This window comes from Cucumis melo, chromosome 1, assembly GCF_025177605.1.
Source record: "Cucumis melo cultivar AY chromosome 1, USDA_Cmelo_AY_1.0, whole genome shotgun sequence".
Taxonomy (NCBI): Eukaryota; Viridiplantae; Streptophyta; class Magnoliopsida; order Cucurbitales; family Cucurbitaceae; genus Cucumis; species Cucumis melo.
This window is the reverse complement of record NC_066857.1, coordinates 2,443,110-2,468,797: the sequence shown is the minus strand read 5'-3', so window position 1 is coordinate 2,468,797 and position 25,688 is coordinate 2,443,110. Positions and strand designations below refer to the sequence as shown.

Here is a 25,688-nt window from a genome sequence, read left to right as displayed (position 1 = left end):
ATTTAAACGAATGAGATTTTTTTTTCTATAAAAACAACATTTTTTAAAAAGTAAGCAGATCTTAAGTGTATAATAACTTTTGATTTTTAGAAAACGTAAATATGACAAAATATTTTAAATTTGATTGTTATATTTAATTTACAACGGTTAGTTAATGTATATAACTAAATTTGCCTTCACTCATCACTAACTTAAGTTTTTGAGTGATGAATCTTATATCTCAATATTTATCATACATGTGTTATAACCAATTGTTTCTCCCATTGAAATATCAAAAAGCTATCTGAATAATAAGAGAGAGAATGGAAATTAAAACATAATACAAAATTGAAGTTTATGAAGAAAAAGATGATCAATGTGAGAGGGAGAAAAGAAAAGAAAAAAGAAAGCAAGTTAATGTGGCCCATAACATGTCTATTCAATAGCTCCATGATTTGATTTGCATCTTCTTCCACTCTCTCCCACACTCTTCTTCTCTATTCATTTCACCTTCCCTTTGAAAAACATTTTGCCTTATTTAGCAAAATAAAGTTCTATATCATTTTGATCCAATACAAACCCAAAAGGAAAACAAAGAAAGAAGAAGGGGAAAAAAATGTCAATCGAAGGATCAATTAGCAAAGATTTTTCAGAAGGATCTTCATCAAGTTCTGGTGGTGGAAGTACTCATGGATCAACAACCCCAAGTAGATATGAATCACAAAAAAGAAGAGATTGGAACACATTTTGCCAATATTTGAAGAATCAAAGGCCACCAGTTCCTCTTTCTCATTGTAATTGCAACCAAGTATTGGAATTTTTAAGGTACCTCGATCAATTTGGTAAAACAAAAGTTCATATTCAAGGTTGTATGTTTTATGGACAGCCTGAGCCACCTGCCCCTTGTACTTGTCCATTAAGACAAGCTTGGGGAAGTTTAGATGCTTTAATTGGGAGATTAAGAGCTGCTTATGAAGAAAATGGTGGTTCTCAAGAGACTAATCCTTTTGCTAGTGGTGCAATTAGGGTTTATCTTAGGGATGTTAGGGAATGTCAAGCTAAAGCAAGGGGAATTCCTTACAAAAAGAAGAAGAAGAAGACTAGTACTATTAATCAAACCAAAGGAGGAGGTCATGATGATCAAGATTCTAGCTCAACCTCCATGATGCACTTTGTGCCTTGAGCATCTCTATCAAACCCTATCTCCCTTTCTCAAAACTATTTACATATGGTAATTAAATTTAACTCTATACTAAATACTTATATCATCTTCTTTTTGTTTGTTCGATCATGCCCAGTCGATGTCGAAATTTAACGTTTAAGATAGTTAATTAATCAAAATCTACTTTTGGGTTTGAGATATATATGATGAAAGTTTTATAAATGTGTTAACCTAATTAATATTTCTAGCTACACCTTCTGATTCCTCTTATCCTCTAGTATATCTGGCTCAAGAAAATTAGATATACGTGTGATAATATATATAAAAGTAGTTGAAGTTGAATTATTATCCTTGAAATTTTTGGAGTATACGTGTTATGATCTTTGTTTGTTTCAAATTTCTTTTATCAATTTTAGGATGTGTTCTGTATCCTATCTGAATAATCACAAAAGATTACCTATAACAACTCTACGTCTATGACATAGAGTTTAAAATATAATGGAACTTTGATACTAATTAATGGTAAGTAAGTGTGATTTAAGGTTATTTGGATATAGTTCTTCTCTATATATAAGCATTCTGAAAGTAAACTCATGCATTTCTAGGATGATTGTGAATATATTCTCTATCATTCTTTTTAATTTCTTCAATAAAATGTGATGTTTTTTATAAAGAAAATTAGTTAATTAAGTTAATATTCTTGTCTTATGACAAAAATCATGTCCTTAATTGGTAATGTATTTTGCAATAGTGATATAAAAGTTTGAAGTGTGCTTTATTGTGTAGGGCTTTAAATATTTGTTAATCTTCTTATAATCTCTTCTATTTCTGAAATATCTGTATGATTTATTGTCACAACCAAATCTCTATTATTTGCATTATATGAGACACACACCCATGCTATTCACTATTTTAATTGTTAAATTAATGAACCACTAATTGTGTGTTTTTTTTTTTTAGAAAAAGAAACTCATGAAATATTATTTATTTTATTTAAGTTTTACCTTCGTACTATGTCTAGATTTGCTTCTTGTCCAATATTAGATTTTGTGGGTCACTGAGTTATATTCCATCATCTAAATGTTTGGACTTGAAAGTCTTTTGATATATATTCCTTATTTCCCTCTTTTTTCTTTTTCCTTTTTTCCTTTTCCCCAAAAATCTGCTTAAATTAATTTTCTTGGATCCTTCCTACAAATTTAGTTTTTAGAAAAACAACAACTAGGTTATAAACTAGCTAGGGTTTTATTTTAATTCCAAAATGCAAACCCCATCAATGGTTTTTCATTCACTTGCATAATTATTCAGTGGATTTAAAGTTTTCAAACCAAATTAAAGTGTCTTTTGTTTATGTTTCCTTGTCTCTTCTTGTCTTTAATTGAGAATTTTATGAAATTGAGTTATGTTCATCACGTTAATGCTTTTATATACATATAACCATATATGTTGGTTGCTTATTAGAAGGTAAATTCATTTATATTCAATTTCAAATATTGTATTGTTTATATTTGTTTTGTTTGACAGAGTGTGTGTGTGTGTTTTTTTTTTTTTTTTTTTTTGTAATATGTAGATGAGAAAATCGAACTTTCAACTTTTAAGTTATCGTATATACTTGATGTCAATTGAGTTATGTTTCTTTTGATTAAGTATGGTGATAGGAATGTTGTTGTTAACCGAAAGAGACTTTGGAAGCATTATTAAACACTTAATGCAGGGAGAGAATAAGATTCACAAATTAGGTCAATGAATCTTTATAGTTCACTTTTAGTTTAGGTTATTTGTTGGTAGTACATATATGTTTCTTGCAAGTATATTTAGCCACATGATCTTCACATTTGCTTCATGACATTTTCCATGTGTAGGGAGTCATTTGAATTATAATTTTCTCATGTTCATCAACTTAATACTTGCTTTAAATAATTATTAAAAACATGCTTAGAATGATTTAATTTTGTATTTGTTTTTTTCTTGGGTATGACCAACTTTCTTTCAACCTTTGATAAACTATATATATCTAACTATACATTATTATTATTGTTATTGTTATATTTTTGTATTTGCAGGGAATATATATTAGAGATGAAGGGACCAAGGACAAGTGAAGAACTGAGAGAAGAAATTTGATCATAAGATAAAATATAAAATTATATTTTAAGTGGATTGGGGGGATAGAATCTCTATCAAATTCTATTAAAGCCAATAGTACTTATGATCAGAGAGTTTTCATTTCCCCTTATGCCTTTTGAATTTTTCTCAGCTTTTGATATATCACAAAACTCTCAATGTGTACTTAATTTGGCTGAGCTTTGTAATATGTGTGCTGTGTGCATGCTTGGTTTGTACTCTTTTATCCTTTAACTTGTGCTTTCTTTGCCTCTTTCTATGCAACTTGTAATGGCTATTAAAGAGATGCTTACTTAGCATGATCATTATTTGAATCATATGTACTCTTTTAATTTAGTTGGTTTCATGAGAAAAATCTTTAAAATTAGGTTAATTTAAAAGGTTTAACGACGATTTTCAACTCTTTAAAGTTGTATCTACAAGATTTTAGAGATGGGAAATCAGACATTTGATTTAAAATTAAAAGGAAGACTATACTAATTACCGTTGAGTTAAACTCACTTTGACATATTCTATTTGATTCTTGAACTTTCAAAAGTGTTCAATAAGTTAATGTGTACTTTTAAAAAATATATATCTATAATTGGTTATTGAGTTTTCAATGTTGTATCAAATAGTTAGGGTTTGACATATTTTCGAAGGTTTTAAAACTTGATTATGTCTCGTATAGAACTCATGAACTTTTCAATATACGTGTTTAGTTTATTTATTGAAAATTTAAGAATCTATATATATCATTTGACACAAAATGAGAAATTTAAGCACAAAAACATAACTTAACTGACTTATTTAATGTGCCGACAACCAAAAATTTTGTGATATAAATTCTCTTACTCTTGTTGTATTAAAAAATTATAAAATCGAGGATACTTTTTAACCTAATTTCCATTTTTATTATTATATTACATTACATATAGATATTCAAACAAACATATATCTCTTCTAAAAAGTGGTAAAAAATATGCTTTTAACAAGGGTTGGCCTTCTAAGAAGTACTTTGTAATTGACATTAATGTCACAAAATTTCAATCATATCAATAATATATACACTTCCAAATTGGTAGCATATATGGCTAGACTGATTTAAAACAATATGTATCTAATAATTGAATCCATTATTTAAACTTATAATGATTCTTAAGGGAATAAATTTAGATTGGATGGTGATTTAACTTCTTTCACTTAATTCATTGAGAATCAACTCAAAACTAACCTAATAAAATTATTTTCTATCAAAATAACCAAAATAATAACTAATATCCCGATGTTAAACTAATCTTTGTATTAAAAGAAGTCTTAGACATGTGTGAAGTGATTTGGGATTTGAAGTGATTGTGTTTTACCCAAAACAAAAGGAGCATTTGTAAAAATAGCAAAAAAAATTATGATAATAAGAGTCACGTCACTACATTTTTTAAATTGCTAAAGTAAAAATCTAAAAGCAGATAATCCTTCGATAGCCTTTTGATAACCGTTTGATAGTCGTCTGATAGCATTAATTATTTGTCGTATTTGTAATATTTACTATATGAAAAAAAAAAAAAAGTGCTATGAGCTGTCTTTTTCTAAATTTTTTTGTAATCTAGTGTAATTTCCCTTGTTGATACACCTTACCTTAGCTAAAAAAGGGTTCTAAAATTTTCTCTAATCGTTCATTTATACATATAAAGTTCCCAAAGCTTTGTTAGAAATTTGTTAACTAAACATTTTAAAAAGTAGGTAACAAAAACGAGTGTTTCTTTCCGTTATTTTAATAATCAAATTTATTAGAAATGTGTTAAAATGAGTTTAGTTGAAGGACGGATAATATTTCTTTGATATCAAAGATCTAATCTTCATTCATCATTCCATCGTCATTGAATTAAAAAAAATTATTGGACAGATAATTAAATAGAAAGAATAATGTTGTGGTATTAAAAGTAAAAATAGAAAAAAAATAGAAAAAGTGAAATAAAAATGTTGGTGTCTCGTCTATAATAAAGCTTTGTGGAAAAGAGAGAGTGGCCTATAGAAACCAACAAGTTGGACTTTGAAAAGCCTAAAGCAATTTAGGCTTTTCTTTGAAAACGACTCCAAATTAATATACATTAATCCACTATATTTATTATATATATATGATCACTATGTTTATTTCAATATTCCAGGTAGATCATCCATTCATCTTTTAGATATTGTGTTAGATAAAGATATTTACAGAAAATTAAATTAATTGTTTGTTCACTCATTTTCCCTATTTCTTCGTTTTAATTTTGAAAGTATTTATAGAAAGTAGATTATAAAATTAAAAAAAAAATGGATGAACGAGAATATGTCTATAGGCTTAATTTTTAAAAATTTAAAATTAAAACTTTTTTTTAACTATTTGATTTTTAAGAATTAAGCCTACAAACATTACTTCAATCTATTAGTTTATATATTTTATCTTTTTAATATTAAAATCAAAATTTGAAAATTAAAAAATGTATACCTTTTTGTTTCAAGAGGTTGATTACGAAATTGTTTTCAAATATAATAAAATAAATAAACTAATTTATAAATACATTATTATTGATAGGTGATAGTAAATATATCAATAAAGGATGAAAATTAACAATTTTGTCGTTTAACCTAATAACTCTTATATTATATAAATAGGGAAGTTAGAAAATATTTCAGCTAAATTCATAGTAATTTGAGAAATCCTCTTCCTAATACTCAGTAAAATCTATTGTCCAATGTGCAATATCTCCAATTACTAGTCTAACTAATTTTTAAACTTCAAAACTAATTAATTTTAGCCATAAACAACAAAAAAGATCACATAATATTTTGGTCTCTACACCAGGAACAACACACTACAGTTTACTGCTCATTCTTTTATTAAGAAAAAAAAAAGTTAGGAGATCAAATAGCACGATTCAAGAAAAAAAAATATATAATGTGAGAATAGTTTGCAAAAGTAGCCAATGTTAAAGGGACGTTTGCAAATATAACAAAAGAATTTTTATGATAATAAGGCTTATATTAGTACATTTTCTAAATTGCTAAACGTAAAAGTAACAAATTTAAAAACGGATAGCTTTCTGATAGTCATTTGCTAATTTAGTTGCTTATCATATTTGTAATATGTAAAAAAAAAGTGCTATAAACTGTTTTTTCTAAATTTTTTTATTGTCATCTTGTACAAATTTTCAATGTTAAACATCTAACTAATGTCTTTTTAGGAAATGCCAAACATAACTGTTTAATGACTACCATTAATCAAATGTTAACTAATGAACTAGTAAACTTTCGTAAACTGACAAGTATACCCTTTAGTGACTATTATTGATAACAACAATGAACACATTTTTCAAATTGTTAAATTTTTTTTAATGATGGCAACTACCAATGATGATATAGCTATTGATGATAACTACTATCTAGCTTTCAAAATGATAAATGAGCATGGACTTTTTAAGTTTTTTTACTGATTTTTATACTATATATGCAATTATTCTATCTTAATGTTATATATTTATCATATTTTCATTAAAAAAAAAATTAACGATATAAAAACTAAAAAAGAAAATTAACGATATAAGTTCAAGCTAACGATCGGATGGAGAGTAGGAATTCTCTAACTGATTGTTGTACTAAAAAATATATATAAGTAGGAGGTTCAAATCCTCCACCACATTGTTTCACTAAAAAATATGTATATATAGATTGAAAGTTCAAAGCAGGAGGACTAACATGATTTATTAGCCATAAATCCATAACAGAATGAGCTTTATTTTTAAACAGTAAAAAATGGAGACTGGAAACCTCTATGCATGATTTCTGTCAATATTCCAACAATATGTTTCAGCAGAAAAACAATGCTCTGTTCCGGCATCATGCATGCGCAGCTCTCCAAAAGCAAACCAAAACCATTAAACAATGCCACTTTCCCACGTGAAAATATTTGCCACATTTACAATAATTCCCTCTGTTTAAGCCCTCAATTACATTATTTTGTATATTTTAAAACCAACATTTAAAAATGTCGTACACACTGCACAAATGGTTTTCAAAAGTAGTCTAACGGATGGTCTAAATTGAATGATTTATGAAAAAATAGGAATTTAATTGACCCAAATTATAACATGTTATTGGTTCAACAATAGTTCGTGTTACTGGTCCAACAATAGTTTATTTAAATTTAAAGATATTCACATTAAGATTAAATATGAAAATAGACATACTGTAAATATATATATATATATATATATATATATATACACACCTACATAGATACATATAATATGCACAGAACTTGTAGGGAGAAATATAGAATACTCACCAACAAATATAACACAACTATATATATATATATATATATATATATTTGGGTAGCTGATTCAGATGAACAAAATAAGCAGGTGATTAGATTGGTAATTACTCACACGTAAGCTGTTGGAAACTTCACAAAAAGGGAGGAAATGGTGGTTAATCCAAAAACTTGTTCCATTCCGTTTCCACCACCAGATCCTCCGGCCGAAACTAGCAGAAATCATGGCCTGCATCAAAGCTGTGCATGTGTGTTTTTCACAAAAGTAATAAACATCGACGTCTTTGCTACTTTGGGTTTTTCCTTTTTCTGAGATGAAAACAACTTCTTTCATTATTTCAAATAATGAAAGAAGTCTTTACTATATACTTCGTTGGCTACGTGTAACAATCTGTAACAAAAATGGACAGGCACGAGATAGTTAACCCCTTTGTATGATATATGAAAAGCAAGTCATTAATCAAGAACTCGTGAGAAACTTTTTCCCCCCTTTTTCCAAATCCATGGAGAAGCAATCAACAAACTCATATGACTTTTCACCAATAATATGCATAATCCTGTTTTTAGTAGAGAACATATTAGAAATGAACTGATTCAGAATCTTTTTCCCTTCTGTCATACTGAAGGAGAGATGCAATATAGTTAATATTTCAACTTTCCACAAAGTATTGCTGTTTGGATATCATCTCAAGGAAGAATTGGTTGTCCATGACCAAAAAAAAAAAGAAAAAAGAAAAAAGACCTCTGCATCTGATATCTGACAGACTGAACGGAAGTAAAATTTACAAATCAATAATTTTTCATCTAGGAGAAATTAAGAGCAGTTGAAACATCGAGCAATTGATGCTCATTCAAGCGTCTTGAACACATTGGGGCTTTATTAATAAAGGTTCATAATAGTTAATATTTTAACCCTTTGTCTTTACTAATGTTCTTGTTGCATGCTTGATCCAACTCGCCTGCAATGTACGAACAGCACATAACACTTGAAATGTAGTGGTTTCTCTCTTGTTTTCATCATAAAGGTCAAAACTATGAAGCCAGATAGTAAATGTCCTTCTAAGCCAAACCAAAATCATTTCTTCCTTGATCGATCATCAACCTGACATATGTCTATAGACTCCCAAACAAGTTTCCATTCCACGCAGTTAGCTCTAGGGCTCCAATCAAACCAAGTATTTTGATGATAACAAACTCAAGTTGGGGTACTAATGACTTTTAGTGTTTTAAAGTATTTATTTTGTAGAGTTCATAAAAATGATTTTAATGCATCTTGAATTGTTCGAATCGGAGCTCAACAAACAAAAATATGAGTAAAAGAAGATTGGGAACTAATTTTGATGTGATCGATGACATGGCAAACATGGATCACCCATAAGATGACATGTGGCGGGTTGTGGAAGAGAGATGAAAAGAAAAGGAGAAAAAAAGAGAGAAAATATTGAAACCACATAAACTTGCAACATCTGGATTTCATTTTTTCAAAAAAAAAAAAAAAAAAGAGGTGAAAATCGTGAAGCTCTCTACACTCGATCCCCAAATATTTTTTCCTAATTTTCTATCCTATTCAATCTTAACCATCCATCCTTTTAACCTAGATCCAATGGTTGAGGTTAAACCCTCCCTTTTTATTATCAATCATTCATTCTTCTAGCCACCTTTTCTTGAAAATTAAGAGAAAAATTCCAGCAACCTTTTCTCAATTTCGATCCATCATCCAAGTGCTCAAGAGGCTAAAATTTCTCTCATTCTTCTCAAATTTTTGTAAGTGTAATTGTTGAGAGAGAATTTGTTGGAGTGTTAAGCAAAACTTGTGAATCATACCTATTTAGAGGTGGATTGTTTTTGTTTAGTTTTTATTGGAACTTTGTATTAAGGTGTGGGTGCACCTTGGGTTGTGTGAAAAAGAAATTGGTTAGATCCTAAACGAGTGAAAAGGTTCCAGGTTTCTCTTTAGCCTAGGTAAAGAAAAGAGGGTCATGTAGGTTTTGTTCTCATTAGAAGAGAACCATTCTCAATAACCAAGAAACTTGGAAAATGGTCGTAGGCACGTTGCCGAACCACTATAAATTTAGTGTCATCTTTTCCCTACACTTGCTTTACTTTTGCACCGAGTTTATTTTCAATTTTTTAGATTGCATGTTAGGTTTATCTTGTTCATTTGCATTGCAAAATTAGAATTGGTAGACAGCCCTTTTCACCCCCTCTAGTGCTGCCATTAGATCCTAGATGCAATACGTCCTCTCTTAACACTCCCAGATTGGTAAAATGACAAAGCTGCGCAGAAAGAATAGCTCTCACTTTCTCCTTTTGTCAGTTACAGGGAGAAGGAACGGTCTAGTAATAATGAGAAACGTGGCTGTATTAACATATACTCTCTCTCTCTCTCTCCCATTCTCAGTTATTTCCTAACCCAATAGACCATAAGAATCCCTCCTTCCCTCTGTGCAGCTGTGGATTATTCCCAGCAGCTAAGCTCCCATGACACACACATGGAAAGAGAAATAATTGATTTCATGGTTGCACCATTAAAATTAGTGGAAAGAGAAGAGGGTGGTGGGCACGTTATAAGGGCATAAAATTTATTTTAACTATTAGGCCATTAGATGATAAAATGAAAATGTTGGGGGTATCATGAATCACCGTACAGAGCTCTGATAAAACACCTTCATTTTCCTACATACACAATGCAAAGGAGAATGTTTAAAAGATTCATCATACATCCCTGGGATGTGGAAACGTGAGTTTAAATCTCTTCAAAACCTACTTCAATCCATTAACTTTCAGTTTCATCTTTAATCTAATCTCGAATGTTCTAATTGTAACTTGGTCCTTCAGTTTTACATAATGAACTAATTTGATCACTAACAATAAGTTTCTAGTTCTATAGTGCACCTCGCAAAACCTTATATGAAAATTTTTAACAGCAATGATCAAGGTTTTTATATAAGCTTGAGACTCAAACAGTTAGAAGCATGAGAACCAGGATGATATAACCGTAAAATTGAAGACAAATATTCCCTCTCCGAAAAAAAAGAAAAACAAACTCAATTTACCCTGAGAAGGCTCAACAGCTCCATTCTCTGGTACGACCTCATAACACTGCCAAACCCAGAGTTTATGCACAAGTGATGCCAAATTTTGATTCGTTTTCGTCCCAACCCCGTAACCAATCATGTGAAATTTTGATAAACAACTATTACTCCTATTATACTTTCTCTATATAGCCACGGAATAATCTGATCCACCTATTCTATTCTACAAGTATACGCCAAAGACACACTGCTCTTTCATCAGAAATATCCGAATATGGGATGCGTCTACTTCTAATCTATAGCAATTCATCCAGCAAACATAAGAACAAACAAACCTAATTCAGAAAGCTAAAGTTACCTCGCTACTACGACAACAACAAGTAAAGCAAAGCAAGAAGGGATAGAGAAAGTGACAATTGAAGTTAGAAGCTAAGGACTAACCGGCTTCAGAAGCTCGCCTGGCGCGTTTGATCTTTTGAAACTTGAGGTGTATGTCCAGAAGAAGTTGCATTCTCTGATACTCTAAATCCTTCGTGAATTGCATTCGTTGCATCTCCAATTCCACCACCTGCCTCTGTTTTTCTGCCTCCACTCTCTCATAAATATCGGTAATCGTCCTTATTGCCTCGGCCAGTTTTCTATAACCTACCTCTCTGTCCTTGAAACTTGAACTCGAGAGCGAATTATCAGATTCTAAACCATCTTTTCCTTCATCCTCATTCAAGTTCACATCCCGACGAAGGTAGGAGTCGCAAAAACTCCTATAAACGTGAGTCGAACGACGCTTCTTAATTACGGATCGAGGAGCAACCGGGACCTTCGAGAACAGCGACAATCTCGGAGTCGTAACCGGCGAGGATTGAGAGTTAGACACGGAGACCGACGTCGAAGCCTTATGGCTATTCCCTATAAGATCGTCAAGGCATGAGAAAAACGGCCAAGCGCAAACGTACTCACCGCCGGATTCTTGAATTCGCGCCTTCTCGATTTTGTACTTCCTCTTAAGCGTATCGATACGGTTTTTACACTGAATAGCCGTACGAAAGAACTTCTTGTCGTGGCCATGGCTGGAGTTGACAGCATCGGCGATCTCTTGCCAGTGTTTATGGCGAAGACTACCGCGGTTCAAATCGAGATGACGTTGACCCCAGGCATGGATGAGAGTGGAAGTATGGTCAAAAGTCCAAGAGTCTTCGCGAAGTGGAACGGTGGAAGGCATGAGGGGGAGGCGGCAGTGGTGATTACGGCGGGGCTTTTGCATGCGGGAAGGAAGGCAAGGCAGTGTAATATTTAGGGAGAAAGGAAAGCGGTGAAGTGTAGTGGAAAGGGAACGTGTCGAAGGAATTGGTTTAAAGCGGCACTTGGATCAATCCATTGGCGCGATTGCCCCTTCCGCATGCTTATTGCTTTGGTTGGTTTCTTTTTTCTGGCCTCGAGCGCGCTACAAGTTAATGTTTGAATTCTTTACTCTTTGCTGCACTCTTCCTTTTCTTTTGGATAATTAAATTTAATGGAAAATTTACAAAGATCACCGTAAATTACACTTATTTGTAATTTTACTTTCAACTCTTATAATCATAACTAAGAGGTGGTTTTTTTCTTTTTTTTTTTGTCATTTGCTCTTATTTAAGTACGGACTAAATTAAAATTTCAAACTTTAGATACTCGTTTTTACAATGGTTTTATGTTTTGAGAATAGTGAAATACGTCTTAATAATTTGTGAGGTTTTTGTTTTGTACCTTTTCATTTGATTTGTGAGGTTATTGTTTTGTACCTTTTCATTGGGTCAATGCGCCCTAATAATTTGAGAGCAATATGAATAAAAATATAAGAAGAGCTTTCATTAAAAGATGAGATTGAATCCATATGAATTCTCTTTAGGTAGCTTTTGAGGGTTTGGAAATGTTTGAGAGTGAAAGTGAAGAATTCTGAGTTGGTCGAAGCTGGTTGTTGATCAAGTATTCGAAGAGTTCAAGCTTCGCCAAACTGCATCGTTGTATTGAGCTGCTGAAATTAATCCAATGATATTGACTAGCAGTGAACCTAGATTAAACTTGGTGGAAATCGCTATAAACTCGAGCATTCTCTCTTTCTCATCTGTTTATCTTTGCTCTGTTCTTGATATCTGATTACTTCATAATAGTTTGGTTATAAGAGCTGTTTATTCCTTCTATCTGGAGTGTTTAAACTGAACAGTCAATAATTTCAGTTAAGCCCTTTACCTCTTCCATTAACTTTTGTTGACCCACCGAGTTAACCCAAGTCCACAGTTTTGGAGGTGAATGGCCAACCCAAAATAATTTTTGTCGGGTATGGAACCAAGTGGAGCTTTAAATGAATGAATTTGGAGAAACAAGGTTTTGAAAAAACACAAGACAGCAGCACATGAACGCGGGCAAATAAAAGTTCTACATAAAACATTTCGCACTATGATGAAATCTGTGAAAGTAATATATGGCTCCTTTATTTTCCATATAAATCATGGATCATCATTGTTTCTTTACAGGAATGGCTAACATTTACAACATGCAACTGATCAGATTTGTCTACAAATGACCATTTACAGTAATTTTTTACACTGATACTGGAAGCATGTAAAAAAAAGGAAAAAAGGAAAAACATAAGCCTCAAGTGAGGATGATATTTTCAGGACCTTAAAAACTTATCAAAACCCAGCTGGGTGTGAAGCATACTCACAACCAAGTGAAATTTGGAGATCATCTTCCATTATTCTAAACTTCAGGTATAGATGACAGCAGTTCCTGACGGAAAGAAAATTGTGAGCATTGTAATTTACAACATTCAGGCAGTTAACTAAAAACATGTATCAAACATCAGAGACAGTGTCACTCCTTTACCTTAGAAAACTGTAGATGCAGGTTGTTGGTATCAGGATTTTTAACGGTAGAATGCATATTGTGATTGGGAGACGCAGTCACAGAAACGGAGTTAACTCGCATTGCAAAAGAAGACTGCAAAAACGATGTGTTTCTTGAAGAAGTTGGCAAAGTCCGTTTCAACCAAGATTCTGATGGAGATTTTGGTGGAGGTGGAGCAAAAGGCAGCCGTAACTGTGAATAGCCATTGCAAGAACCATCTTCATTACCGACCCTCTTGGGATATGGATTTCTTGAATCATTTCCATTGGTAGCACCTTCAGAAGTTCTCAGATCAGAGGAGGCCTCAACAGGGCCAAGCTTTTCATCATCCAACTCGTGCTTACCATATTCTGGAAAAATTACGTTATTCCCTTCATAACTTGACTTCTCAGGTTGTTTCCTGGTGTTATCTTTAGTGAGACTATTGGAATCGCATCGGCTGATTGGTTTCAAGGGAAATTGGTTTTCCAGATCAAACTTCTTGTTTGCAAATCGTGAGCTTGTCAACTTTGCAGCATCCTGAGTATGTTCTGGTTTGAGCCTGGAGTAATCTGTATCCAGTTTAACCTTAAACAATGATATATCAGAGCAAGTTTGCAAGCAGGAATCCACAGATTTCAAACTGTCAGGTCTCGGAATGTTTTCTTCACCTACCGTGTTCATATTCTTGACATCTAGGGTTGCAGAATCCAGTGTACACAGTTCTTTCATTTCGGTGCTTTTAATAAAAGTATCATCAATCATATCTCCACTGTAACTTATCCCTTTCATATCCAAAGAATTTGAACTTGAATGTGGAGATTTAATCTTATGAACAGAATCTATGTAGAGAGTTTTCTCAACAGGACTGGTTGAACCCGACTCGTCACTAAGTAATGCTTGAAAGCTATTTAGGCTTCTTCTACGTGATTCATTATGTTCATTTGTCACGGACTTGGTAGCCTTCCCAGTATGACCAAGAGAACGATTTACATTTTCATGTACAGCTTGGGAAGGTTCATTTGGGTAGTTGGATAAGTCCTCACCCTGCAAATGCCTGTATAAAGAAAATGCATCGCCTTCCTGAATATTACTTTTGCCATGGTTTTTGCTAGATTTAGTTGCATTTTCTTCTAGCTGCTGCTTAGTTATTCCTTGACCATGAATTGGTTGTCTCTCATTTACAGCATCCTTGGAACTCTGGATTTCGAATAGTACAGATTGCACAGTTAGAAATTTGACATGGTGGTTACAACGCAAATGAAAATAATAAGAGAACAGGACAATACCCCAATTGAGCTATTACGAATTCTTCGCACCGAAGTGGCTTGCATTCTCATTCCAGGTACTGGATTTAATAGACCAAATGAACCTTTTAAGCAAAACCGAGGAAGAAAACCACATCCCTGAGTGGAAGAATATCCAGACTCGTCATAATCATCATCTTCATCATCACTTTCTTCCCTGAATATTTCTTTTACATGTTTTGTCTGAACGTGCAGGTTTGGCCGACTCTGCCTATCCCTATTTGTCACCAATTTAACTTCCCTTGGCCGCTCGACACTTACAGTTTGTTTTCTAATAGTATGTGGAGGCGTTTCTGATGCCATTGCCTTTGCTGCAGGCAAAAATCGGTCCATCATGAAATCACGAGTATGTGGATCCATAGAGGAGGCCTCTGAAGGTTTAATTTCTGAATCATCCAATCCACTCACTCCACTAATACTACAATTCAAGAAGAAGGATTCTGATCGAGAAAATCTATCATTTGCATCCCTGTAAACCTCATCCTCTTCTTCTTCTTCGTCGTTTCCTGACATACAACTGGCCATCTCTTCAACTTCTTCTCTGGCATTTTCATCGAATGACGCATTTACAGAAGTAGGAACTTCTTGGTTTAGTTTTTGGACCCTTCCGGGTGGAAGTTTTGGGACAAGTGGAGGCCGTTTGGAAATCTGAGTATTTGCACTGCTTTCATCCTTGGGTTTACCTGGAGTTCGCTCCCATACAAAAGGAACAGTTCCAGGAATCCTCACTGGACCAGATTTCAATTCTGATTTATAAACAGGAAGAGGAGGAATTTTGGATTCGGGTCTGGTTTTTTCATTAGTCTCGGATGATGTTTCTGTAGATGTGAAACGCCTCACAGAAAGAAGAGGTTGATTAAAATCCAGCTGTTTCTCCTCCATCAAATTCCTTAATGAAATCATGTGGTTGTTCCTGAAGAAGACCACAGTTATATTAACACACTGCACGAAGTAACAAAGGGTTGTTGAAGGTGCTCAAAAACAACCCAGCTTAGATCTTTATTTGATCTATTGATCAATAAGACATGAGTAAGTAAAGTTTCTGCGTAAGTTCAATAATCTAAATGACTAAAATGAGATTCCAAACAAAAGTTTACACGATGTATGATGTACTTCCATCACTAATTAGGAATCCACAAAATACCCACTTCCAATGAATCTTGGAACTCACAGAATCCGTTCATCAAACACCTTATATTCATTCTGAACTCCCCATTCGATAAACCCAACTTAATGATCAAAATACACTCACCCAGAAAACGAAATCCAATCAAGAATCAGATACACACAATTGGAATTAGATATTACATACAGCTTGCACAAGAACAGTAACATAAAACATAAAACGCCAGTTAACAAACAAGTCCCCACAACACTATGTTCATAAATTTCGAATTGAAGAAGCTAAAGAATAGCAAAAGAAACTAACCGCAATTACAGATAAAGATAGAGAAAAGCCTCTTTTAAGTTTGCACCGACCCAAGAACCAGTTCGATCTACTACTCCTTGCAGACAGCGAAAGAATACAAGCTGTAATTGCAAAAGAAATGAAATGACACAGAGAGAGAGAGAGAGAACTTTTGTCCAAGAATCTGAACCAAACCATGCATGAAAATTTAAAAATCAAAGAGATGATAATTAAGAGAAAGGGACAGACAGAGAGATAAAGCAGTATGTGGGTCAGTGTGGAACTTACAGGGGATGACCATGGCAGAGTCGAATTTACTCATATTTAATGGAAGAAGACAGTTTGTTGGTAAAAGAAGGAAAGCAAAATAAAAGGTATGATCTTTTGTTAAGGGGAAAGTTTTCTTTTCAATGTTAAATTAGAAATGTCTATTGTCGGTTTGTTTAAAACTTAGAAGGTATGCATTTACTAAACTTTTGTTTTATTATTATTATTTTGTGTTTTATATAATTTATATCTCTTTATATTACAACGGTAATATTGAAGGTTTTTTTGTTTGGTTAAAATAAGATAAAAATCAAGTGATGATTAGTGTATAAACAACTAAAATTCATATCTTTAACTCATAAAGAAAACAAAAATCTATAACTTACATCATTACAACATCCTTCTACGGATAAATTTTATTTGCCTGAATTTGACTGAAAATTTGTAGTTTTTTATAGTCAGTTAGTCGATTGATTTCTGTTGTCTGTTTCAGTTTTTTGATTAGCTTAGCTCACCACTAATATACGTTATTGGCTAAGATTGAAGTATGTTATCCCCCTCCGTGTCTTGGTTTAAACCTTTGTTCAATGAAATTCTCTATCTAATTCTGTGAGAATAAGATTCTTAGTTATTTTACATTTATTTTTGTCTAATTTTATGTAAATATAATAATGTTTAAAATAAATAATTTTTAATGTCGTTTCCATTTTCTAAAAAAATAATAAATATCTTACATAAAATAAAATGATAATGTTGATCATAAGAGAATCCTTTTCAGCATTGTTATAATATATCTAAACTATCATTCGTAATTTTATGTCACTTGATTCATCAACCTATTTTTATCATATTCTACCAATGTTACCATGGTAAGCAATAAACAAATGAAGTAGGAACAATTCTCCATACTATAGTATAACAATAATTCTTGTTCTTATTTTGTAGTTCAAAATATTATAACATTTGAGTAATTATAATGAGTATCAATTTCAAAAGTAAAAATTAGTATATAGTAATAATTTAAAAAATGATTGATTTTACTATATTTGTAATTCTTTTAAAACATTGACATATGCTATTATTTTGAATATTATTACTATACTCGTAATTATTCCATTATTTTTACCTCAATTTTTATCATAAATTTTAAAATAACATATTTTTTAAGAAAAATATGAAGTTATGAAATATTCTTCTTAACCCGTTGGATATTATTTTGAAAAAGTTCATTTTAGACAATTTTAAAAACGATAAAATACAACAAAATTGATCTAATTCTCAGTTGAAACTTTTTTTTATTGTAAATAGTTCTTTTTTCTCATAATAATTATCAAAGTTTTCAAATATCAACAATAAAAATGAATAATTTCAAATAATACAAACAATAATTGAAACCTACTCAAAATAATTTTGGTATTCTATATATATATATATATATATATATATATATATATATATATATATATATATATATATATATATATATATATATATATATATATATATATATATATATATATATATATATGTTTATTTTATCATATTTAAGGGCAACTTGCTCAATGTGAAGTATCATCATGTGATCGACAATTAATTCGTACAATATAAAAAAAGGAGAAACGCGTTTAATATGTCACTCTCACATGCTAACTTTGGAATTTGTAATGTGCTCGTGTGGGGTTTGAACAAAGACCAATTACTCCAAAGTCAAGGCTCCTCTCTATAATTTCATTTCTCCAAAATTAAATATAACACATTGCTCTAATTATAAAAGTATTGTATTCGACTACATGCTCTACTCTCTTTTTAATGCTTCAAATACAAGATATAATTTTGTTGTTAGAGAGAATTTTAAAAATATTTGGATTTCTCGTAAGTTGCTATATTTTATAACCTACGTTTGAAAAATGTCTTTAAGTTACACTTTTAAGAGCATTCGAGACAATAAGTGAGTTATTATAGTTCTAAGTTATAATGGTTTGTGTTTGGGATGTAGATATTTTAGTTTAAGTTATAATGGTACGTGTTTGGTGTGTAAACTATTTTAATTAAATAAAAATAATAATAATAAACATTGTAGCAGATAATAATAAATGATGAATGTAGGAATAGTAAAAGACGGTAGCAAAGGAGGGATTTTAAAATAGTTTTTGTTGTAGCTAAGTGAAGACTTTTAGATAATATTTATCGTAGTAAAATAGGATATTATATACTTCTTGTCCTAAACATCCCCTTAGTTTATAGAAAAATTGTAACAAAATATTATAAATGGATGACATTTTAGTTGAATACAATATAGGGATAATTGCAAATGTAGCAATTATATTCAAAATAATTAAGTATATAACAACATTTTAAAAAACATTGCAAATATAACAAAATCTATCAAAATCTATCAATGATAGGAGTCTATCACTGATAGACCATGTAGCAAATGTTGGTCTATCACTGATAAACCACAAAAGTCTATCAACGATATAAGTCTATCACTCATAGACTTTGCTATATTTGCAATTTTTTTAAAATATTGCTACATACTTAATAATTATTCTGAAAATTGCTACCTATTCTAATTATCCTACAATGAAATAATAAAAAAATCATTTATTAATTCTAAAATCGACGTGATCTTTCAATTAAGAATCTTTTGTAATTACGTTTGAAATACTCAAAATTGACTGTATACAACTTAGATAACCATCTCAAAATGGACATACAAAAATTCATTGACTTTTAAGTTTATCACTGACTTTTGTATGCTTATAGTGATTATTATTTTATTTTCACACTTCAATTTAAAAAGAGAATCTTATTCTTATACGTCTTAAAGTCAACTTTTTTTTTTTCTTTTCATACTTTTTTAATATAGAGTCAATAAAATAGTGCACACAAACCTTTCAATTATTATAAAATATGAGCATTATTAATTATACAAAAATATGTCTTTATTCGCTCACATGAACATAATTTAAGGATGAAAACTTAAAGTCTCTCACTTTACTTAAATGAGTAGATGCCTTTAACTCTTGCACTACGTTTCTTTTATTTTTTTAGTTTGGCCAAATCTTGAAATTCATTGACGCTACTATCATATGAATATAAAATTTTGGAGATCGATTCTGAGAGATTAAAGTGCAATCCATGAAGTTTAAATATATAGTTTGATTATAATCTTTGTTTGATTGTTGGTTTACTTGACAAAAGTTTCTTAAAGTCCATAGGAGAAAAGAAAGGAAATTGGGATAAAGAGACAATGAAAAGATAAAGAAAATATTCCATGCTCTCAATGTTTAATCCAGATACAATTTAATTATGATAGTAGAGAATTCTTACTCCATGGTTAAATAAATATTCTTCCATGCATCAAGACCTCACATAATTTTAGATAATGTTTAATGAAAATCAATAGAGTAATATTTGTATTAAAAAACAATAAACAATCAAATCGAACCTACAACTACCTCTAGCATAGGTCCCATCTTAAAATAAGGGAAGAACAAAAAAAAAATCTTTTGAAGGCCAAGAGAGTCGAAGAAAATGCAAAATAGAGTAAATTATCGTCCGAAACGACATATTTTTCATGTTCAAAAGAACTTGAAAGAATAATGATATTCATAATATTTGTTCATAGATGGGAGTGTTATCGAATGCACATAACGCACCAGGCATGCGGTCATGGAGTGCGTGGCAAGCCCAGGCGCGAGGTTAGCATGCGACTAAGCTACTCAGAATCCTATCTGTGTGTGCACTCTATTGCCCACGCCCTACACGCTAACCCAACCCACATGTCATATTTAACCCTTTTTAAGCATTTCGGCAATTTTGGTTCATTTTTGAATAAAAGTAACGTATTGGAGATTAAATTTGAATATTTTAAGACAAGAAGAGTTAAAGAGGTTTTTCCAAGGCAAGGAGTTGAGCCACAAGTTTGTGAGTGACAAAATGAATTTTCATGTTTATTTATGAACATGAATTTAAAGTTAATAGTTTTCTTACATGCTTTGAGATGCAAAATGATATTCCTCTACTGATTTATTAAATTCTTTGCAAAGTATGAATTTACGTATACGTTTAAAAGCACAAGTTTTTGACATGAGTTTATGGTCAGCTTATAGAGTAATGATCAAGTAATATTTATGATATGTGTTTCAAACGTTTGTAAGTTTCAAGCTACATATTTATTAAATGTTATTTAAGTACTATTTTGCATGTTCCAAAAACTAAAGCTTTATGCTTTAACTATTTAGAAAAGCATATTTTATAAAACTACCACTAATTGAATTTTCAACTCATCCTTTCAAATGTTTTCTCACTCTCCAGGTAGTGATCATATTGTCGAGTCTGCTCTAAATTAAAGCTGCTTAATCACTATTTGCAAACTGAGGTTGTTTTATCTTTATAATTAGAATGTTTATGCTTTTGGCATGAGTTGAAAATTGTGGGCCTAGTCAGTAAGTTGTTTGCTAAGTTGTTATTAAGTCTGTGTTTCCCTTGAGTTTCTGTCGAGGGTTGCAGTTGGTAGTTCAAGTTGTTAATAAAACATTTAACTTGTGTTGCTCCCTTCAAGCATGCATTGTTAGTGTTGTGACTGCTGGTTGGGTTAAATCAGGTTGGTTGGGAAGTGTTGTCAGAATATGACAATGCTTGTCAACCCTCACACACTCTTTTGAAGCAAGGTTAGGAGTTAGGAAAGGGACTCTGTGAAAAGGTGTGAGTTGCAAATATAACAATTAGATTCAAAATATTAGCATATATAGTAACAATTTTTTTTTAAAAAAATGCAAATATAGCAATATTTGTCAAAGTTTATAGCTCATAGACAACGTTGCAAATATTATATTGGTCTATCACTAACAGAACATAAGAGTCTACCATCGATGTAAGTCTATCACCGATAGACTTTACTATATTTGCAAGTTTTTTAAATTGTTGTTATATATTTAATTATCATTCCTAAAGTTGCTACCCATTATAATTATTCTAATTCTAAAGAGAAAATACAATGTATTTGAAAAAAACAAACATTATTGGAATACATTGTTTTAGCAAAAATATAACATAATCATACATATAGTTGTGCTTAAGAGTAGAAAATACAACACAACGGAATCGTAATTGTAATCAAAATGGTAGAATGATTTATTGTTCACTGATTAATTAATGGATGCTTTCTATTCTAATATGATGGTTAAATTTACTAAAAGCAATTAGCTTGTCTTTGCATATATGATTTGACAAAACAAATTAGCACAAATACCTTGTATTTATTTAATAAACTCTTACCTCATAAACGAATGTCACTGATATTGATCCCATTACCTTTCTTTTATGCTCGTTTGAGATTTTGCTTTTGCAATCATAAAAAGTGATTAGAGAAGAATTCTAGGATGTGTTTGAATTGTCTTCTCAAGTGATTAAATTAAAAAAATAAGTGGTAAAGACAAGTTTATAAAAGGGAAATTGCCAAAAATAACTTAAAAAAGGAGGGTTAAATGACTTTTGGGATAGTTTTTGAAAATAAAGGGTTTTAGGACAATTTAGGTGTGAATGTACAAAAATGTCCTTCATTAAATTTCTCTTTCCCTTTCCTTTCTCTTCCACGTAAAAACTTTCAGCTTTGGCTTTCCCTTCTCTTTCGCGTATAGTTGTTTCTCTTTCCCTTCTCTTTCGCGTAGAACACCTCAAGTAAAAAAAAAAAATCGTCTTTTGTTGGCTTTTGAAATTTCCCGCTCTATTCCTACACTCTACTCTTCGAAGATACTTCGATCGTTCATCACTTGCCGTTCATTGGTCCTCCATTGCATTTCGTTGCTTCTCCTTTTCGAACCATTAAATCAACTTTGAGTCTTTTCTCTTATTTCAGTGAGTTTTATCTCTAACCCATTTTTAATTTATTTGCTGTAAATGTTTGGTTTAGGTATTTGTTGTGAGTTTCATCCATCTGGTTTAGGCTTTTTTGGAATCGACTTATTTGCTGGAAATTAGTAAGTCTCTTAGGCCTTCATGGTTTATCTCGCACGTATCTCGCACACATCTCGCACATTCCAAACTTTTACTATTTATTTCGAAATGAAATTGGTACCCCTGCTAATCCATTTGGAGTGATTCTATTGATGTTTAGTAAGTCTCTTAGGCCCTCATGGTTTATCTCGCACGTATCTCGCACACATCTCGCACATTCCAAACTTTCACTATTTATTTCGAAATGAAATTGGTACCCCTGCTAATCCATTTGGAGTGATTCTATTGGTGTTTAGTAAGTCTCTTGGGCCTTCACGGTTTATCTCGCACGTATCTCGCACACATCTCGCACATTCCAAACTTTCACTATTTATTTCGAAATGAAATTGGTACCCCTGCTAATCCATTTGGAGTGATTCTATCGATGTTTAGTAAGTCTCTTAGGCCCTCATGGTTTATCTCGCATGTATCTCGAGCGTATCTCGCACACATCTCGCACATTCCAAACTTTCACTATTTATTTCAAAATGAAATTGGTACCCCTGTTAATCCATTTGGAGTGATTCTATTGATGTTTGTTAAGTCTCTTAGGCCCTCGTGGTTTATCTCACATGTATCTCGCACCTTCCAAATTTTCACTATTTATTTTAACTTTCACCATGCTGTTATGACATGTTTAGTCAGTCTCTTATGCAATTATTATTTCATTTGTTCCTTTTTGTTCAGGCTTCAATTATGACATCGACATCGACTGATGGACCCGCGTACAAGATTAATCCTTCTCATCCTTGGCCAGTTATCATTGTCGACTCCATTCCACTACAACGAAATAATAGTGATTGTGGCGTATTCACCATTAAGTATTTTGAGTACATAGCTGCTGGTTTTGATTTAGATACATTATATCAAGAAAACATGTCCTACTTTAGAAAACAATTGGCATTTCGATTATGGACCAACACTCCTATGTATTGAACTTTGTTGCGAGATTTGTAGGAGTTGTATATCATGTATGTTGCAAAATATGTATCGATTCTTCTCTATAATGCACAAGTATAGATGCTATATAAATTAGAATAAACGTAGTTTATGAATGGTCAATTGATGACATTCAAATATCATATTTGTTTGCAAAACTACTTGTAGGTAAACGATCGCTTAATATTTTTTATGTTTATTAAGAAAATCGTTTAGACTTTACTAAACGATCGCTTAAAGATATATGCACGATCTTTTACATTAGTGTGATTACATATAAACGATCGCTTAATATATAAATTAAAGCAGTTGAGTAGCAAAGAATTAAAAAATATATAAATTAAAGAATTACAAACTAAACGAATAGTCGTGTGAAATATATAAACGATCGTTTAATACAATTAAACGATCGTTTAGTTATTTTAAACGATCGTTTAGTTACGTTAAACGATCTTTTAGTTACATTAAACGATCGTTTAACGTAACTAAACGATCGTTTAGTTATTTTAAACGATCGTTTAGTTATTTTAAACGATCGTTTAGTTATATTTAAACGATCGTGAAACCAGTTTGTATATTAAACAAATTAAAATCTGTGTCAATACGTTTGTGTTTTTTGTGTTCCTAAATGAATAAGCCAGCTGTTATTTTTGTCTTCTTCATCTATCTAGAAGCACATAAAGTATGAATGTTTGGAGACATCATTAAGAAAACACATCCAGATAGATAAATAACAAATTGAAAGAAAAGGAACATTCATTAATTAGTGTAATAATTAGTACATTGGTAGAGAAATTTTTAAATTTGTATGCTGGACTTCTCGGTATATGAAATTGTATTAGTACACGTTAATCTGTTGTGACCTATTTCTTTACTTCAACTCTTTTGACTACTTTCGGAGGTAAAACAATCATATGTAGATAGTCTTCGCTTGTCTTCCAAGCTGACTGATTTACAATTAGGTAGACGGCCTCCGCATATGCTGCCAACAAACATTCATTGGTGTAATAATTAACACATAATCTATAAACATTTATATTGCGATCTCGTGCTGCAGCAATGACATGTGAGCATGGTAGTTGCTTAGCTTGAAACTCCTTGCAAGTGCACTCTTGCAAACTAAATCTTTTACTTCAATTCATTTTTCACTACCCATTGAACTTTCTAAGAACCTAAACCAAACTTTGACTAAACTAATTTACAGCAAATAATTCCATTCCAAAATAGCCTAAACCAGACATTTACGGATGAAACTCGCAACAAATACCTAAACCAAATATTTACAACAAATAAATTAAAAATGGGTTAGAAATGAAACTCACCGAAATAAGAGAAAACGCTCAAAGTTGATTGAATGGTTTGAAAAGAAGGAGCGACGAAATGCACTAGAGGATCAACGAACGACAAGAGACGAATGGTCGGAGTATCTTCGAACGACACTAGAGCAGAGCAAAGTATCGGAGCAGAGCGATTTTTTTTTTTTTTTTTACTTCAGGTGTTCTACACAAAAGAGAATGGAAAAGGAAACAACTCTACGCGAAAGAGAAGGGAAAGCGAAAGTTGAAAGCTTTTACGTGGAAGAGAAGGGAAAGGGAAAGGGAAGGAGAAGGAGAAATTTAATGAAGGACATTTTTGTCCATTCACACATAAATTGTCCTAAAACTCTTTATTTTCAAAAACTATCCCAAAAGTCATTTAACCCTCCTTTTTTAAGCTATTTTTGGCAATTTCCCTTTATAAAATAAGTTGGTTCATGACAAACATTTAAAACCATCTTTTTAGAAAAATGAATTATTAGTGTTTAATGGTTAATCTCTCTCCGAATTTGTATTGGAAACATTGACAATCATCAATGACAATTGTCATTGGCCAATCTTTAACAATCGTCATCAGCGATCGTCGTCGATTAATCTCCAATCACCATTTTTTAGTCCCTGCCAATGACCAAATATCGACAATCTTTTTCCCCGGCACCCATTGATGGCCAACCTTTGAGATGCTTTTGGAAACCATGGCTCACCAACTTTCGACAACCGTTGTTCAACCATCGATTGATCTTAAAAAGGTTTCATCCGCTTTTGACAATGTCATCGACCAATTTTTTACTACTGTTTTTTTATGACTGTTATCTGCCAACTTATTGCAATAATTTTTCAACAATCATTGTCAATAATATGTGATATGTGGCCATTGTCTTTTGTGTGTTCCCTTTCTAGCAATAGTTGTCGACCAACTGTCGGCTACATTTTTTGTTGATTGTCAATGGTCAACTTCTAGTGAACATTGTTTGGGGATGTTTGTCGACTATTTTTTTTGA

The 25,688-nt window shown here is 31.7% G+C and overlaps 3 protein-coding genes and 2 long non-coding RNA genes across 6 annotated transcripts; 2 read left to right on the top strand and 3 right to left on the bottom strand.

The window, feature by feature from the left end:
• Positions 1–363: 363 nt before the first annotated feature.
• Positions 364–3,582, top strand: LOC103495500 (protein LIGHT-DEPENDENT SHORT HYPOCOTYLS 10). Its single transcript, XM_008457081.3, has 2 exons — positions 364–1,210; positions 3,205–3,582. Exon 1 carries the CDS (start codon positions 596–598, stop codon positions 1,160–1,162), a length of 567 nt encoding a protein of 188 aa, XP_008455303.1. The 5' UTR covers positions 364–595; the 3' UTR covers positions 1,163–1,210; positions 3,205–3,582.
• Positions 3,583–7,398: 3,816 nt separating this feature from the next.
• Positions 7,399–12,436, bottom strand: LOC103495499 (trihelix transcription factor ENAP1-like). 2 transcript variants are annotated; one of them, XM_051084462.1, is made up of 2 exons: positions 11,033–12,436; positions 7,399–7,947 (listed from the first exon to the last, which is right to left on the bottom strand). In XM_051084462.1, the coding sequence occupies exons 1-2, from the start codon at positions 11,850–11,852 to the stop codon at positions 7,934–7,936; spliced, it is 834 nt and encodes a 277-aa protein (XP_050940419.1). In that variant the 5' UTR covers positions 11,853–12,436; the 3' UTR covers positions 7,399–7,933. The 2 variants fall into 2 exon arrangements, with proteins under 2 accessions (XP_050940419.1, XP_016901749.1); XM_017046260.2 differs by lacking the exon at positions 7,399–7,947 and adding an exon at positions 10,066–10,232.
• LOC127149300 (uncharacterized) lies at positions 11,856–12,765 on the top strand. Its single transcript, XR_007820745.1, has 2 exons — positions 11,856–12,002; positions 12,474–12,765. It is a non-coding gene; the product is annotated as an uncharacterized LOC127149300 (long non-coding RNA).
• A 269-nt stretch (positions 12,766–13,034) lies between these two features.
• LOC103495498 (uncharacterized) lies at positions 13,035–16,581 on the bottom strand. Its single transcript, XM_008457079.3, has 5 exons — positions 16,454–16,581; positions 16,187–16,287; positions 14,740–15,670; positions 13,451–14,650; positions 13,035–13,354 (listed from the first exon to the last, which is right to left on the bottom strand). Exons 3-5 carry the CDS (start codon positions 15,658–15,660, stop codon positions 13,325–13,327), a joined length of 2,151 nt encoding a protein of 716 aa, XP_008455301.1. The 5' UTR covers positions 15,661–15,670; positions 16,187–16,287; positions 16,454–16,581; the 3' UTR covers positions 13,035–13,324.
• Positions 16,582–24,109: 7,528 nt separating this feature from the next.
• On the bottom strand, positions 24,110–24,842 carry LOC127149292 (uncharacterized). The gene is made up of 2 exons (XR_007820724.1): positions 24,694–24,842; positions 24,110–24,353 (listed from the first exon to the last, which is right to left on the bottom strand). It is a non-coding gene; the product is annotated as an uncharacterized LOC127149292 (long non-coding RNA).
• Positions 24,843–25,688: the final 846 nt, after the last annotated feature.

Excerpts from the sequence above, each read along its gene's own strand:
- LOC103495499 (XM_051084462.1), bottom strand. The coding sequence starts at position 11,852 with ATGCAAAAGCCCCGCCGTAATCACCACTGCCGCCTCCCCCTCATGCCT.
- LOC103495498 (XM_008457079.3), bottom strand. The coding sequence starts at position 15,660 with ATGATTTCATTAAGGAATTTGATGGAGGAGAAACAGCTGGATTTTAAT. Across the intron at positions 14,651-14,739 it reads TTCGTAATAGCTCAATTGGG|AGTTCCAAGGATGCTGTAAA; the intron begins GTATTGTCCTGT and ends TTCGAAATCCAG. Across the intron at positions 13,355-13,450 it reads TGCATCTACAGTTTTCTAAG|GAACTGCTGTCATCTATACC; the intron begins GTAAAGGAGTGA and ends TCTTTCCGTCAG.
- LOC103495500 (XM_008457081.3), top strand. The coding sequence starts at position 596 with ATGTCAATCGAAGGATCAATTAGCAAAGATTTTTCAGAAGGATCTTCA.